At 46.8% G+C, this 17094-nt stretch overlaps 2 protein-coding genes across 7 annotated transcripts in view; one reads left to right on the plus strand and one right to left on the minus strand.

Annotated features, from left to right (window-relative positions):
- ARHGAP44 (Rho GTPase activating protein 44) overlaps positions 1-6940 on the plus strand; it is a 227317-nt gene extending 220377 nt beyond the window's left edge. For 3 of the 5 annotated variants that reach the window (XM_056117918.1, XM_056117919.1, XM_056117922.1), the window contains 2 exons: positions 2185-2562; positions 6582-6940. In XM_056117918.1, coding sequence (XP_055973893.1) covers positions 2185-2562; positions 6582-6721 — 518 coding nt within the window. In that variant the 3' untranslated portion in view covers positions 6722-6940. Of the gene's footprint in view, positions 1-2184; positions 2563-4247; positions 4299-5279; positions 5496-6581 lie in introns of those variants that run through there. The other 2 variants (XM_056117920.1, XM_056117921.1) reach the window with 2 other exon arrangements.
- A 2080-nt stretch (positions 6941-9020) lies between these two features.
- Positions 9021-17094, minus strand: part of ELAC2 (elaC ribonuclease Z 2) — a 30455-nt gene continuing 22381 nt past the window's right edge. For both annotated transcript variants that reach the window (XM_056117917.1, XM_056117916.1), the window contains exons 16-24: positions 16137-16230; positions 13706-13844; positions 12593-12631; positions 12351-12460; positions 11654-11753; positions 11434-11554; positions 11109-11187; positions 9980-10124; positions 9021-9283 (exon numbers count right to left, since the gene is read on the minus strand). In XM_056117917.1, coding sequence (XP_055973892.1) covers positions 9047-9283; positions 9980-10124; positions 11109-11187; positions 11434-11554; positions 11654-11753; positions 12351-12460; positions 12593-12631; positions 13706-13844; positions 16137-16230 — 1064 coding nt within the window. In that variant the 3' untranslated portion in view covers positions 9021-9046. The remainder of the gene's footprint in view (positions 9284-9979; positions 10125-11108; positions 11188-11433; positions 11555-11653; positions 11754-12350; positions 12461-12592; positions 12632-13705; positions 13845-16136; positions 16231-17094) is intronic.

The following is a 17094-nucleotide window of genomic DNA, read 5'->3' on the forward strand; positions in this document are numbered from 1 at the left end:
CACAGCTTCCTCCACCTTGCTCTCAGGACAGAGACTGGGTTCCCTTAATCGGCTTGGATCTTAGAAACTGTGGGGCTTAGTGGAAGATTTCTCTGTGTGTAGAAAATTTCTGCTTTGTGTAGACCTCTGTGTTAGACACTGAAGATGTAATGAAGCAAAAGTACAGTCCTCCAGAAATGTCCACATGAAACTGCTGTTCTTTGGCACATCCTGTTTACGAGACCATTAATGCATCCCCCCAGTCTACATGGCAGGATGATGGCACACCCTGAGTTTTGTCCAATGAGATAAATGCTCCTGTTCCAGGCCAGACTACTTCCTAAGGTGAGGAGCAGGTTGGCCATTTTGAGTTTTGTTATTTTGTTTTGTTTGGGGGCCAAACCTGGCAGTGGTCAGGGCTTACTCCTGCCTCTGCACTCAGAGGTCACTCCTGGTGGAGCTGGGGGAACCCCATCTGAGTTACTGGGGATCAGACCCAGGCGGCTATGTGGAAAGCAGGTGTACAGCCACTGTACTAACCTGGGTTGGCCATTTGAATTCTCACAGCACATTTGACTTTTTTAGGAACTGCAGCCTAAAATGACTCAGGTGACCTTTCCTAAAGATAGTAGCTCAGAGACATCATTTGAAAGCTACAACATTCTTCTCTACCCTCTGTCAATTAATGGCATACCAAGCATGTTTTTGACCATGTGCTTAAAATTTGACATCAAGGCCTATTTCTTTCACTACCTAGCATGTTCACTGTTATCAGAGACATCATGGTAATATTTCTGCATTTCCCAGCTCATTTAAGAGAAGACATGTTCAAGCATTGATTTTGCCCCAGTGGAACAGAGACTGAAGTGACCACTTGACTATCATGCACTTTAGTAGAAGTTTCTGGGGAAACTTACCTGTGAAGCAAATTTATTATAAACCATGATTACATGATACTTTACATATGTGACTCCTTTTAATTATGACAGTATTGAATGTATTGTTCTTATTGTGTATAAGAGGTTTAAAGCAATTTCCCCAGGCACAAAGATGATATGAATCCATGGGCATGTGTCTCAGAATGGCATTGTCAAATAGTACAGAAAACTGGGTAAGAACATGCAGCTTCAGGAGACTAGGCTTTTTGGCCATGGAAAGTGAGAGAAGAACCCTTGCTACTTCCTTGAATACCTAAAAATATTTCTGTAAAATTAGTGCTACACACAGGTGGCCCACACTTAATTCCGACAGTTTAGTGATAACTTAAAATATTTGCCATTAATGGGCTCTGCTAAGTGATTCTTTTGGTGAAAGGGATTTGGGGCTACTTTATTGGGGTTCACACCCAGCGATTCTCAGGCATTACTCCTGGCTCCGCACTCAGGAATTACTCCTGGTAGTGCTAGGGGATGCCAGGGATTGAATCTGGGTCAACTACGTGCAAGGCAAATGCCCTACCCGCTGTACTTATGCTTTGACCTCACTGCTAAGTGTTTGAGTGTGTCTTATCACTTCATTGTCATTTAAAGAAATAACAAACTTGTCATCTTTTAGCATGATTAAATAGGGAAGACAAGACAAGATAGAGGCTGGGAGCAAGGATTTGCTCAGGAAATGCAGTGGATCTGTACATAGCTACATCCAGGTTATACGGCTCTTGAAAGAGAAATAGCTGTTAGACAAGTGGGCAGAGAGCACTAAAATCACCTGATTTCTATGGCCCAGCACTTGGTCAGTTGTCACTGTTAAAGGGGCCAAGACCTGTTGGAAAAGTTTGGTCAAAGGTAGTCACCTTATCTGGAGGATGACCACCACTATTCATGGTCACCATTATCAATTGAACTCTACTCGTCCTTCCTTGGATCCTGTGCTATGACTTATTTTCCTCAGAGTATAGCCCACTGAACCCAAGAAAATTAGTCTGTAGATGAGAAACTATCTCCTCTTGGTTGCCTGGGGAGTTTGTGTGTATATGTTTAGGTCATGTCAGAAATCCGGAGGAGAAATGAGTTAACAGATGGGAAGATGTAAAATTTGCAGTTCTGGGTTATTTATTTATTTTTACTGAATTGGCTGCTCTCAATGTGGCAAGAGATGGGGGTGTTCTGGGGGGGATAAGGGTAGGAGGTGTGAAGGGTGTGCTAACACACATCACACACTGGCTTTATTTAACAACCTGTGTTTTGTTGTTGTTTTCTTTTGCAGTTTCCAAGAAGCTGGCACCAATTCCACCCAAGGTCCCCTATGGCCAACCAGGGGCTATGGCTGACCAGTCCAGCAGCCAGCCTTCCCCACTCAGCCTGTCCCCAACCCCACCCAGCACCCCTTCGCCCTATGGACTGAGCTACCCTCAGGGGTACTCCCTGGCACCAGGCCCACTCTCCCCCGCTGCAACTCCTTCCCTGGCTTCTCCTTCAGGTTTCACAAGCACTTTAACCAAATCGCGGCCCACCCCTAAGCCCCGACAGAGACCCACTCTGCCGCCGCCTCAGCCTCCCACGGGAAGCCTCTCCGCCTCTAGCCCACAGTCTGCGGAGCACCCCGTGCTGGATGGCATGTCCCCTGTGGAAAGCATGTCTACAGGTAACCAAACCACTGCTCTCGCCCACCTTTCCATGCACCTCGCCAAGTGCCATGTGAAAGGAATGTCCGTGGTGTTGCCCGTTACCTTGTGGTATTGGCCGTGGGGTGGCTTGTCTCTTAGAAGGGCCTGGAAAGCCCAACAGAAAGCAGTCCCAACATCCAGGCTGTCCTGTAGCACAGCGGTCTTCAATTTTTCTACAGTTGTGATGGGAATGCATCCTACATACTGGCCCATGAGCCAGTCGTTTTTGACTTTCTACCTGCAGACTGGCAACAGTTTGTGACCCTCACACTGTGGCTGAAGAATGCTACTTTAGAGAGGCTTCTTATTCTCTCAATAGAGGGTTCTGCTTTCTTCGGGGAGCTGGCAGGAGGGTTGAATGTCCTTTGGAAAGGCAGAACAGGTTCAGGTGAGGTATTTGAGGCTTTGTTGACTAGAATCCAGCATCTAAAAATGTACAGTCCTTGCCTTGAAAAGACAGTCTAAGAACCAAAGACACCTTTCCCTAACACATTTTTAACAATATATTTAAGGAGGGTCAGTGTTAGAAAAGATGCATTTCCCTCTGGTTTGTAGGAGTTCCCACATTCATTTAGCAACACCCATCTGGAAAAAGAGGACACTTGCAGAACATTTCCCATTCTGACCACGATATTAGAAACTCGGGGAAGTTGGTCGCTGCTCCTTGAGGTCATCATAGCCCTCCCCTTGTTCAGGAGGGCAGTGTTGGGCGCCCACAGCACAGAGCCCACCTGCATGTTCCCCAAGCAGCAGGGGGCGTGCTGCACTGCCCGGGGTGGGCCCCGGAGAGGCTGAGGTAACTGGGCTCAGAATACATGCACACAGCCACCACGACCATCCAAGCTCACATGCACGTAGATGCACACACGCCAGACATACATGTCATACAAAGGGCACCAGGATTTCTCAGGAGGAACTGTAATTGTAGTCCCAGAACCTTCTTTGAGAGTGACAGTTTTTTCTCCTTGGTTAGAAAGAGGATTGAATGAATCTAGTTTGAGGGTTTGTAATGGGTCGTAAGACTTCAGTATTCTAGGAAACAGCCCCCCCAGTTTTCTATTTAAGATGATAAATGTAGAAGGTATAGCTGCTGGTTTCTACCCAGGGACTTTCAAAACACTCAGGAAACTCCTCCTTGAGAAATGAATGAGCACTTCCCTGGCAGTGCCAGGGGTGGGGGCGTGGGCCCGCTGCCACAGGTGCCCCCTCACTACCTAGGTTGGCTCCCTATCAGCCCAAGAGGCCATACGCTTCCCAACTGTCCTGGGCCAGGACAAAGAGCTGGCGACACTGAATGCAGTCGAAGTAGAGGCTACCACTTGGGAGAAATAGCCAGTAATAGAATAGGAACTGGGAAACCAATGTGGGCACCAGGAGACCTGGCCCATCAGCCCAGGGAAGGGATCTGCTTCCCATTGTGCAGGTTCAGAATTCCCAGAATTCCCATTGGAGTAATGCACTCCACCTCACACACCTGTTTCGTGTTATGTCTTTGGCAGCAAGTTGTCGTTCCGTCCAGTGTGTATAGGAGGTCTCGGAGCCAGTATAAAATTGTACTGGCCTGCTTTGGCCTCCCTGATTGTGATACTTGGCATAATTTTGTGACATTCTTACTTCATCGTGTTTCTTCCTTTCTCCAAATCCTATCGTTGTGTTCTTGCAGCTGTGTGACATGAGTGGCGCAGTGTTGGATACGTGTGAGGGGGATTTCAGGGTAAGCAGCCCCAGCCTCACTTCGTGACTCCCCCCTAGCCAGCCGGCAACAGCTTTCTGCTCCACTCTGCATGTGGCACAGACCAACTGCACGCAGCTGCGCTGTCACCTCTCTGGCCTCAGCGGGAAGGTCTGGGTCCGGGAGCTCAGCCGGCTTCCTGGATCCCTGGCTGGGTTGTTTTTGGCTCTGAGGCTTTGTTTCATTAGCATCAGGGCAGAAGCTGGCAGACAAGCTGAGCTCTTCTCTTTCACTAGAACCACCTGTTCTCCGCTCCACCTGTTCGTTCCTTTTGACTAAGAATTGAGGGAAACAGTCCGTTTCAGAGCCTGATCCCCGCCCATCCCACCCTGTTGTTTGGCCTGTGGTGCTGGGAGTCACTCCTGGCCCAACAGTGGTAGGCAGGCGCGCTGCCACTGCACATCAGCAGCTCCCACCCTGCACTGGGTCAGGGGATTGCTTGCTAGGACGTGTGCCCGGAATCCAGGGAGCTTTCATCTTCAGCATCTTTGTTTAGCAAGTGCCTGATGCCACTGTGGTCTGAACCACTTTCTCCCTTCCCGCTGTGAGACATGAAGCCTCCTGTGCCTTCCTCTGGGTGAGACGACTGGCACATCCAGAACTCAGAACTAGGATTCCTTGTGAGCTTGCTCTCTCCCAGTGTGGATGGCGAGACAGATTTGTCCAACTCAACATATTTCAGGAGTATTTATACCAGGTGTGTAGTTTCTTCCTCATCCTCTGGCCTTTGCCTCAGCCTGAGTAACAGCCCTTGTTCGGCCCTCCAGAACCCCTGAAAAGTTAAGTCTCTGGGACTGCAGAGACCAGTCCCAGTCATGATACAAAAGCACTGTCACCTACAAAAGCTTTCAGAACGGTCACCAAGAGTCCCTCAAGCCCAATGTTAGCGCGTGTGGGCTCTCCTAAATGCTACCCCTGGCTGCCTGAGTCTCCTTGCCCCTCATGACTCTTTAACTTGAACAGCTTACCTCAAGCCGATTGTGGGCTGGAATTCTTGAGAAGCTCTTCACATTGTCTTGTTGAAACCATCATCACCCATTCTTAATCCCATCTGACTGCTAAGGTAAGAAACAAGTTCAGATCAGATTCCCTGTATGGCAAAAATGGGATTTTTGAATCTGCACTAGCACTGTTGCACCTTAGGGTGGAGGCTACAAGGCAAGTGGGTCCCAGTGGGAAGGGATGGGATAAGCCCCAGGACCCATAGTGGCCCTATGGGACCTGGAAGGGATGTGGCCAGTGGCACTGAGCTCCCCTACCCCATTCATCTCTGCTGAGTTAGGTAGCAAGATGAGGAAAGATGAAATAATTTTGAGGATCATCAGGGGTGGGCAGAGAAGGTCTGTTTCCCCAAGCTTCAATGTTTGTCTTTTAGGGTGGTGTCCAGATGTGTGTCACTTGTTAGTATTCCGGAGGCTGAATGTTTTACAAAACACTCCTCAGTGAAATCCCTGACCTCAAGTGCAGCTGGGCCCAGGTTGACAGCCAGACTACATGAAATATGAGCAAGTTTCATAGCAGAGATCCACAGACACATGGATCCTGTCTCCGTTGTGGTCTAGTTAGTGGTCTAGTTAGCCTCCTGCAGCCCAGAGGGGGTGCAAAGTTCAGACTGACTTGTATCTGCCTAGGAAATGTTGGCAGCTTTGACATCCACCACTGTGGCCTTTTTTTATACTGACCTGCTAGCTTTAAATACTTGCCTACTGAACAGACTTCCTGAACACACTGAGCTATTACCTCAAGATGCTTTCTTCCTCAGTTTTTCACAAATGACCTTTGGAGTCCCTAATAAAATTGTGCCTAAAAAACAGCTTCCCTGATGCTACAGATGAGGGCTTCTGCAGTTGAGGAGTCCCCCAAACCTGCCTTCACCAACCATACAAATTGTACCTGCAACCTCAGAGAATGGAGCATTGTCTCTGGATCGTGCTTGTCATTCATGGACTAGGTAAAATAGGAGGTGGAATGATAAGGAGCATGGCTGGGCAGAAGCTGTAGTGCTCCTCTCTGAACTATTAGAGCAGAATCCTGATTCTTTGGTTTTCAGGCCTGTGAGGTAGAAGCAAAGGGGTTCCTGGCCTTGATCCTAATCCTGCCTTGCAAAAAAAAAAAAAAAAAAAAAAGACTAAAGATGGTCTTTAAATGATCTCGCTCTTCCGTACCCAATCCTTCACCGCATCCTAAAGCTGTTGCCTGACATCAAGGTCCTCTTAGCTGGAGGTCCCTTCTCAGCCACATTTCTCTCTCTCTGACAACTTGCAGACCTTGTCCACTTTGATATCCCCTCCATCCACGTAGAGCTTGGGTCAACACTCCGCCTGAGTCCTCTGGAGCACGTGCAGCGACACTCAGTGACGGAGAAGAGAGATTCAGAGGAAGAGTCTGAGAGCACCGCCCTCTGACCTGGCGCCCCGCCCCAAGGTGTACATACAGACTCGGCCAAGAGCACCCCTGGGCTCGCCAAGTGTTCTTCGTCGGCTCCTTGCTGTCACTACCAACATTAGGTTGGAGTTTGTGCAGAAAATTGCCCTCTCCAGCCTGCGTGGCATATGTAGGTGGTGCAGATTGTTTGTTCCTGTTGGGTGGTAACTTTGGCCATTTGTTTGATCTTTGCCTTTTGACTTTGTGCCTATTTTGTCTTACTTTCTGTCTCCATGCCAAACAACACCTTTTTTTCTGCCCATGGGTATACCTGTCTGCAGTGTCACTTGAGAGTAGTATCCCTGAGGATACACAGTCAAGACCCAGTGCCACAATGCCAACTTATTTGCTCCAGAGCAACAAAGGATAGCAGATGACCTTCTCATTTACATAATGCTAGTTCTAGAATTTTAAAGTCTAGGGACTGACTTGCCTGACAGACAGGGCCCAGACAGTGAAAACCACCCCTAATCCCTGGGCTCTGAATTAAATGGCTTAGGACAGTATTCACTTTCTAACAATTTCATTTCCCACACTGTGTGACTGAAAGCTCCCATTTTCTTATTGTTTTATATTTCTGAACTTAAAAAACAAATGACCTTAAGGTTGCCTAGAGGGCCTAAACTTCTCCACATGCCCCAGAAACGGGAAATGCCCGATGCCCCCCCACCCCTCCAGGCTCCCAGTGCACCCAGTTTATTTGGTCCACAGGGTCCCATGACCCACCCCTTCTGTTGGAGGTCACAATGAATAGCAATAATTCTGTTACCCAAAGCACGGAGAGCAAAGTGGCACTGGCCTTCAGAGACAGCAGGCCGTGGTGTGCCTCGGCCCCTCCTCATGAAGCCCCATCCCTTCTCACTGGAAGAGCCACAGTGGCCCTGGGGGAGCTGAGTTACAATGTAGCAGATTTGCGTCATGCATGCAAAGTCGAACTTTACAGTTTTATCCTTTTAAAATAGATATATCTATACATGATATATTTGTATATATGAAATCTCTCTATATTTGTTTAATTTGAGCCATTAAATCTAAATCAGTGTACAGGTATACAATGAAACAATCAAATGCTTAGTTATTTTTCCCAACACAGTGTAAAATAATCTTCCTCTTCAGACAGAATTTGCAAACTTTCAATGTCCATGGCTTTGCTTACTTCCTGGCAAGGATGGTTCAGTACCGAATTTGTAAGAGAACCCAGGGGTTGAAAGTTTCCTTTAAATACATGTACAAATAGTTGTCTAAAGTAATGTTATTAAAATAGATTTATTATCCCTGAGCACAGCCTTGCTTATTTCAGTAATAAAGCGGCACAGTGATCACTCTTGGGGTGCCTCAGGAGGAACCCGAGATCCTGGCTGGAGAAGGCCAAACCCTCATCTGTGTCCCCGTCACCCGAGTTTTAAAGTTCTTTCTTTCTATGTTTTCCTGGGTAAGACAAATACATCGATACTTAATGTACCCCTGAAAATTCTTAATTTCCAACACTGATGTCAACAGCGTCGGTGACGGAACCAGTCCAACACTGTATTTTTCGATACCTACAAAGGCAATGGGTGATTCTGATTCTTACTGCGAGCAACAAAGAGCAGATCTACCTGTTGCCTCCATTTGCACCAAACAGCAATGGGAAGACGTGTGTGTCCCTGAGCCACCAGACAAGCCAGTCAACTCTCCACTGCTTTAGGTCTGTGTAGCTTGATTTCTGTCAAAAAACAAGGCTGAAGAATGGTGGCTGCTTTGGGGCAGGCTGCAGGGGTGCTTGCTGTGGTTAGAGCTGGGCTCCAGTGCATAGTAGGCATCTGATACTGATGCTAAATAGCAGCTCCTGCTTGGAAGTGGCATGAGGATGAGGCAAATCACTGGGTTCCAAATGGAATCTTTACTGCCTTCCATTTCTTTGGAAACACTAATTTGTGAATCCTGATACTAATCAGACTCCCTATCCACACCTGATGCTTGCTGTGACTCGGCTAGTCTCTGATGCGGAGAAAGTGACCTGGCTGAAATGAGAGTGCTCATGTCTCCCCGTACCATTTCCTTCAAAGATCAACTCGCACTGAATTACAGGTTTCCTCTTTCTTCCATGTGGCAGCCTCTTGTCTCCTGACTTTGTCAACCACTGATGACATCTAACAGGCCAGTCCTCACTCAGGACCCTAAGCCAAGGTTCAGCTTCACACCATACTTGGGAGTGCCTTCCTGTTGGTTGGTGCCCTCTGCTCCCACCAGGCAAAGACAGCAAGCAGTGCTCACGTGTGAAGTAGGACCACACAGCTGTGGAGTTCATGGTCATTCCTGACCCTTTATTTCACGCGGACCTTCTTGCCCTCGGGGCTGGAAGGCCCTGCTGTGTGGGCCCGTTTCTGCTGGGGCTTGCTGGTCTCAGCACCGTCTGCTCGCTCCTGGGAGAGGAGCGCCGCCCGCACCAGCCGCAGCTCCCGCTTTTCCCTGCGCTCCTCCATCTCCTCGATGTCACCAGCAAACAAAGCCTTCAGGGGGGCTGTTAACTTGGGGACCGTTGGGAAATCTCCAAAGCAGACCTAAGAAGGGAAAGACGAAGGACAAGGCACACTTCAGGGGTGGGGGGAGGTGAGCTGGAGTGAAGAAATTGCGGGTCATATGAAAAGGCACCACTGCCCTTTCTCATCAACCAATACAGGAAAGGTGTGGGGTGGGGTTCACATGATGAGGGTACACCTGGCGTGAGTGAGATCGTGGGTGTGATCCCTGACACCATGGAGCTTCCCTGAGCACTACTATAAAACAAAAACCAAAATGAAGGCCAGGAGATAGCAGAGCCTTAGGTATGCACCTACTCCCTGGAGGTAAGGCCCCACCGCCAGGCTGGCCTGGGTAACCCCCAGAATTATAGGGGCAGCCGCAAAGCATTCTCAGGCCCTTGCTCTCAACTGCAGGCCCAGCTGGCTGAGAACTGCCAATAGAGGGCCTAGTCCTTCAGAAGACTTTGGGAGCACCCACCCCTCCACCCTTTTGCAAAAGCGGCATGAATTCCCCCTTCCTGGGAAAAGTGGCAAATTGAACAGGCCTCAGAAAAGTCTGTTCCGGGGAGGGAAAGGACCAGTCAACCAAGCTTCCCAGAAGGCCTGTGGAAGGTCGGTCTGGTGGAGTGTGGTGTGATCACAAAGAGCTTTGTATTCGCCTAGAAGGGTCCCAAGCACGCAATGTGTCCATGGGATGTTACCTCTATTTCTAAAGAGCTCTGGTGCCATACAAACCTTCATGTGATCAAAGGCAATTCCAACTTTCTCATTGAAGTCAGGGCTAAAGAGAGGAATCTTAGCGTAGCGTTGGCTGAAGTGGTTCAGCATGATGAACTCCGCATTCATCCGCATCCCCACACCAATTGCTTGAGAGGTAGTGCTGTAAATAAAGAATAAACAAAGGCTGAAACACAATTGTAGGGCAGAACTATAAAGCACAGCCTATAAATACTCAGGCCTAGACTCAATGGGTTCTCAGGGAAGACTAGTAGATTTCCTTATTCAGCACCTTTGGCCAACGCAAACCCTGCCAAGGGTCAGACACTTCAAACACTTTCCCAAAGTCCAGGGTTTGTACTGGTCAAGCTTCCCATCACTAAGGGCACTAAGAAACACTAAGGGACTTCTTAACTTGAGGCAACACTCTTGTTCAAATAAAGCCCTGCGTGCCACTTACTGTATTCAATCCCCTTTATTCTTAGTTTTCCCAGTCCTTTGTAAACCGTTCCTCTTCCCAGAACTTCCTTAGAAAATTGTGCAGAAATATAGGTAGAGGGGCTGGAGCAATAGCACAGCGGGCAGGACATTTGCCTTGCATGCGGTCAACCCGGGTTTGAGTCTCAGTATCCCATATGGTCCCCTGAGCACCACCAGGAGTAATTCCTGAGTGTAGAACCAGGAGTAATCCCTGAGCATTGCTGGGTGTGACCCCCCCCCCCACCCAAATAAACGAAAAATCATTGTCACTATCATTGTCCTCCCACTGTTCATCGATTTGCTCGAGCGGGCCCAGTAACATTGTGAGACTTGTTGCTGTGTTTGGCATATCAAATACGTCACAGGGAGTTTGCCAGGCTTTGCCGTGTGAGCGAGATACTCTCGGTAGCTTGCTGGGCTCTCCAAGAGGGGCGGAGGAATTGAACTCGGGTCGGCCATGTTGGCTGCATGCAAGGCAAACGCCTTACCCACTGTGCTATCGCTCCAGCCCGAGCCAAAAATATAAAAACATTAAAAAGTAAAAGTAGAAGGTGCCAAAATAAAGCAGTCAAGAGCCCGCACAGCCCCGTGGAGGGATAGGCAGTAGGGGCTCAGAGTCACCTAAGGGGAGAAAGAGTGAGTGATAAGAGCTCAGCAGTCCTATTACCTGTGTGTCTTTTCCACAGCCTCTTCCTCCAGGCCATCTTCCAAAGTGGCCTCATGGATCAGGAGGGTGGCATCTTTCCCTATAAATAAGCACAGGAATGGAGTAGACACTTTATCTGAGCTAAACACTTGCTGCCCGGCTTGTTTATCTGTGAGCAGAAATAAGCTGACTAGAGGCTACCACTATGAGCAGAGTCCACTAACTAGAGGTTGCCCAACTGTGAGCAGAGTCAGCTGACTTGACCCACCACTTTCCTTTCCAAGCTCACCTTTATTCCCTCCAGCTCCATAAAGCCCAGAGCATTCATGCTAGTCCCTCTACTCACCCATCTGGACCAGAGCTTCACAGGGCATGGTGTCCCCTGAGTAGACCACTTTCCAGCCAGACGTATGGACCAGGGCACAGCCAAATGCATGTTTGCAGTGCCGGACTAGGCAGGTCTGGAACTAAAGGAGTGGCGAAGGTTCTAGAGATGCCCTCTTATCTCACACTTCCCCCCTCAATCCCTCCACCCTAACAGACAGACTCGTGGATACCCTCCTCACCTCTTCTAAATCACATGTTTCCAACAACAAAGCAATCAACTTTTCAATTGTCGGATTGGAGACCTCAGCTCCCTTTTGAAGGCATTTGGCAGGAATCATACTATAAAAAAAGAAAACATTAAAAATAAACTTGAATCAAAGTTCAAGTGTCTGGCTGGAGAGTGGTAAAAATAAATACAGCAAAGAATACAATGATTTACATTTATGGAGATAAGGAAATATTTGAGTGTAATTAAAAAGCCACAAATCCAAATCTCCAAACCACTGTTAGAAACCTGACAGGTAAACAAATGCTGCCCCTGTGGCAGCTGTCGATGGACCTTCCCACACAGACCATGGAAGGACTCCAGACAACATGGATTCCTTTGGGAGGAAGAAGGGGCCGACTTGCCGCCATTTGTCTGCCTGGTGGGCATAGCCTACGCAGTCACTATTCAGGAAGTAGGCCCTGAAACTATTTCATCGAGAAATACTGGCAAAAGCCTAAAAACTGGAAAAGACAAATAAAGGCCAAGAAAAACACATCAAAGAATATTTAAGTAGGAAGCACCGAACAGTTTCTGTTCAAGTCTTAAGTATTTCTCCTCTCCTTCCATCTGGGACAAGGCTGCTGGGGAATATCACTAACTTCTCAGAAGCAATGGTGTGATGCAAAGGTGAAGGACAACAGCTTTCCTATCAGGCCACAGGTGCTCACCTGATATGCTGCAGAATCTGCTGGCACTGATTGTGGTACTGCTGGAGCCAGGGCTTTAGCTGGGTTGGAGCAACCACTAGCAGAGGGTGAAATGGCTTTCCCATAGTAGCCTGAAAGGAAATCAGACCGGCAAATTGAAGTCTGAAAATCTTCCAAATTATTTAGAGTGGGAGAAAATATGGTTGTTTATTGTGTAATTCACTAAAGCTCAAAATGTCAGTAAAATCAAGTGCTATACTCACCAAAGCTCGTTCTCTCTGCAGCAAAATATTTACCAAACCCTGGGAAGAAAAAAGAAGAAAGAGATTAGTTCCAAACTAAACTTTATTCCCCATATCAGGTTCTTGACTATTTTAACAGTTGCTCCAAGCAGTTCATTGCTGCCATCCTTTAAGAATGTGAACAGAGCCCGCTCCTCTCTGGAAAGAAAGATGGCGGCCGCACGGGAGCCTTGTGGAAAGCAGGTTTGAGCCGGGCTCGGGGGAGCGGCGGGGACCTCATGGGAAGGGGGGCTTTGTGGGCCGTCCCCCACGCCCCACCGAGGTCGCCAGCTGCCCCCCACGAGCGGCTCTCCGGCACGGCCACGACTCCAGGGCACAGAAACCAATCTCTTAACTAGCTAACTTTTAATAGAAATTCTTCCAGGGTCAATAAGTAAAATAGCAGAAATTCAAAACCGCGCAGCCGCGATATCATTTTATTCTTAAACCAAGTTGTAGAAAGCAAATCATTTCACAACGCTGTTTCAGCATGTCTGATTGTGGGGGGTGGGTCGTAAACTCTAAACAATAATTGTGCATCTTCTATCGAAATAATCTATCTAGTCAAAGTAGATAGAGTATTAACTAGAACTCATCTGCCTCACAAGAATTGGGAGGGGTGGGAGGTGGGGGTCTATTGGGGTTCGGGGTTAAAAATGAGTATTGGTAAGGGGAAATGTGTTCGGTATCTACATGACTGAGACCTAGACCCGAAAGCTCTGTAACTTTTCCCACAGTGATTCAATAAATAAACATATTATAAAAAAAAAATAAAATAAAATAAAATAAAATAAAATAAAAAAATGTGAACAGAGCAGACATATGGGGACCTGTGGAACAAGCTTGCTCTAGGAGCCCGAGTCTAACCATACCTAACTAGTATTTTCTCTGAGCACACCTGAGATGGCAAGTTAAAACAAGACCAATGAAGGCAAACTCCTACTTTTGCCTGCTAACCCAGCAAACGAATGTTTTGAGCTAAGCATGAAAGGTCATGACCCATCACAAGTTTGGTAACAGGAGGAATGGAAAGTAAGATACTGCAGAGTGGCAGTTCTTTCCAGGATGGTGCCCTGTGGTCCCCTGGCAACTCACTGTGTGGTGATCTGCATGTAGATGGGACACAAACACAGCAGTGAGTGTGCTCAGGATCCTGTCCACTTCATCCCCAAAGTGACGGCACAGCTGCCCAAATGTCCCTTCGCCACAGTCCAAGAGCAAAGACTTGTCGGAGCTATATAGAGAAAAACAGAGTCATCATCAACAGGAAAGACTTCTAAAGGGTCCGACTTGTGTTTCAGAGAGAGAAGCACTGAGCAGTTGTGGTAATTTTCCTTCCAGAACTTGTCATGCTTTTTCTTTGAGAACTTTATATAAATGTGAAGGCAATTTTAGTGTTTGTCCTCACAGAAAAAGAATTCATGGTCTCTGAAGTCCTTCAAATGTTAAGTTACATAGCACTACACAAATGTCTCACATCAAAAAAGAGCTAGCTTACAATGAATTAAAGGTGCCAAAGTGAGAGTAGTGGATAGGACACCTGACCTACATGTGGTAGACCTGGGTTCAACTCCTGGAACCCCATATAGCCCCTTGAACCCATCAGAAGTGATCCCTGAGTGCAGAGCCAGGAGTAAGCCCTGAGAGCAGCTAGGTAGAGCTCCAAAACAAAAATAAACCTAAAAACATTTCACCAATAATGGCAATGGTTGATATTTTAGTAAGCTGTTGTATATCAGTAATATCAAAGCTGGGTACTGTATACAAGACCTAAATGTCATACATTATTTGGCTTGTTTTTTAGTTTTGGTGCCATACCTGGATGTGCATTGGGTTTACTTTTGGCATGTGCTCAGGGATCATTCCTGGTGGTGTCCACAGTGGACCAGATGCAGTACTGGGGCTCAAAACCAGCTGACTGTATGCAGGGAAAGTCCTTCACCCCTGTGCTATCTCTCTGCCTCCACCACCAGTTTTTGTCTGCTTCTGAGCAGATCTGGTCATGAGTCATGTCCTCACAGCCAACAGTATCAGATGGGCTGTAAGGGCTCCTCCAAGGGAGTGAGTTCATCTGTCTCCCCTATATTCAAGGCTTCGGATCCATTCAGTCTCTAGAATGCTAGAGTTGCAAGGTTTAGCTCAAAAGCTCTTAGCTGCTGACAGGTGGCCCTCTCTGCAACTGTTTTCACATCAGAGTCTGGCCTCCTTTAGGTCTCTCTTTTCTCTGGGAAAAGCCAGGAGGTTGGGGCTACTTGACTCCTCAGATGCCTGATACATTAGTTCTGAGGTGGGGAGCGGGAAGAGCTGGCATAGGAAAGGCAAACTAGTGACAGCACCTTTAAATGAACTGCAGCGGGCTCAAGGCACCACTATCAGGGCTTTGGAAGAAATGCTCTTAAGCATTTCACCCCTGTGGGAGGTGAGCCCATGCAAAGTGCCACCGCATTGGCACTGGATATTCCAGACCTTAAGAAACACACACCATGTGCCATACAGTTCATAATTAGCTTTCAGTTAAAGGCTGAACACACATGAAATACATATAGGCTAGATGTATACTAGTTGTAAAGCTTGTTATTACCCTCTTGGCTTCTGCACATGGGCAAAATGACCTAATAGTATAGCGTGGAACAGATTCCCATCAAGGAAGGATGTGTTGGTTATCAAAGTACATTTTATAACTGCTGTGGACACTTAATGCATTATTTGATCATCATTCACCACTGGCATCTAAGATGACAAAGTAGAATTTAAAAATGAACCTTATTTTCTTCAACGACTTGTGTAGTGAGTAGCAATAGCACAGCGGGTTGCCTTGCACTCAACTGACCGGGGTTAGATTTCTCTGTCCCTCTTGAAAGTCCGGCAAGCTACGGAGAGTATCCAGCCCACACAAAGCAGAGCCTGGCAAGCTCCCTGGGGCATATTCGATATGCCAAAAACAGTAACAAATCTCACAATGGAGATGTTACTGGTGCCTGCTCGAGCAAATCGATGAACAATGGGAGGACAGTGCTATAGTGCTACTTGCGTAGTGAAATGCCTTTGACTAATCTCTCAGTAGAGGAATAACAGCATGCAAACCGCAGTGACTTGACTTAAAGACCATCGAAGAAGCTGAACATAGAGCAAAGCATGAAACATGGAAGGTGTTTCACGCTAGCAGAAACTATAGAGAGAGAAACTGTAGCAATATGATACCAGTTGCCACTTGGATCTGCCTGCTATTGGAACTAGAGTATCAGTTTACTAATAAGTACGATGTGTACTTGCTAAGATTAATTAGACACTGAAATGAGTTCTTCTGTATGAAAGCAAAACAGGAGACAAGCTTCAGTGACTCCCAGCACTTGAAGCTTGACTTGAGGCCACAGAATAATTACTACTTAACACTCCTCTTCAGATCCTCTAGCCAAGGTAAGAAACTGATGAAGTTTTTAGTTAATTTTTTTTTAACTAGCCTGGTAGGCGGATCAAGATTTTAGTTTTAAAAATCTAGTCTTTTTTTCTGGGCAAACAATGATACCTTATGTTGACAAGTGTGGAGCTGACATTTCGAATCTTCATCGGGATGGCAGACCCTGTTCCAAGGAAGATGATTTCTGGATACTGTATTTTCTCTATGGAAAAACACAGGTATATGCATTCACTTTGGAAGTCAGACATAATCCAGCATTTAACCATAAGATGAGCTTATGTCTATCTTCCCCAAAAGTGCTTGTGGACCGACAGTTTTTTTGTGTGAGTAAAGGGCAATCTGGAAGAGGAGAGCAAATGAAAAATAGCCTCTTCTTCAAGAAAGTAAAACATAACATCTCTGTACTGTGAATTGGCATTTATCAAAAGGACTGGCTTCTGCAGTGCATCCAGCACTTTCTAAGGTTAAAAAAAAAAAAGCCCCAATCTATAAGGCAGGAACAGGCTGAGAGAAGCTTCTCACAGACAGACAGGAAGAAATAAGCCAGGATTCAAATCCACTACGACTGGGTTCTGAAACAGATGTCCCTTCCATGGTCGCACCCAGCCTAACAAGGCCCAATAGGCACATTTGCAAGATTTTTAATTGCTTTAAGCTAAAACCAAATAATTAAGCATCAACCCAGGGAAGTAAGTTTTCCCAAAATATAGATGATAGTCCATGAGGAAAGATAGTGAAGATTTCCACTTGCCTGGCATATGCTGATCTCCACAAAGAGCCCAAGTTTGGGAAACCTAGCTAAATTAAACCTCCAATCCTACTGTCTAACAATCTTATTATTAAATATCAGTTGAAAACAGAATGAGACAACCAACTACTGGGGCAAAGCTTATGAAGTACCACTAACTAATCTACCTGACAGGACAATGAAAGCCCAACAAGTAGAACAAACAGTCAGAACCTTCCATGGACATTCTGGGGGAAACCAAATCTAGACCCTAAGATGAGCAAAGACCTTTCCACACATCTCTCAGGAGTCCCCAAAGTCAAGTGAGCCTTTAAATAC

This window comes from Sorex fumeus, unplaced genomic scaffold (assembly GCF_029834395.1).
Source record: "Sorex fumeus unplaced genomic scaffold, SorFum_2.1 ptg000036l, whole genome shotgun sequence".
Classification (NCBI taxonomy): Eukaryota; Metazoa; Chordata; class Mammalia; order Eulipotyphla; family Soricidae; genus Sorex; species Sorex fumeus.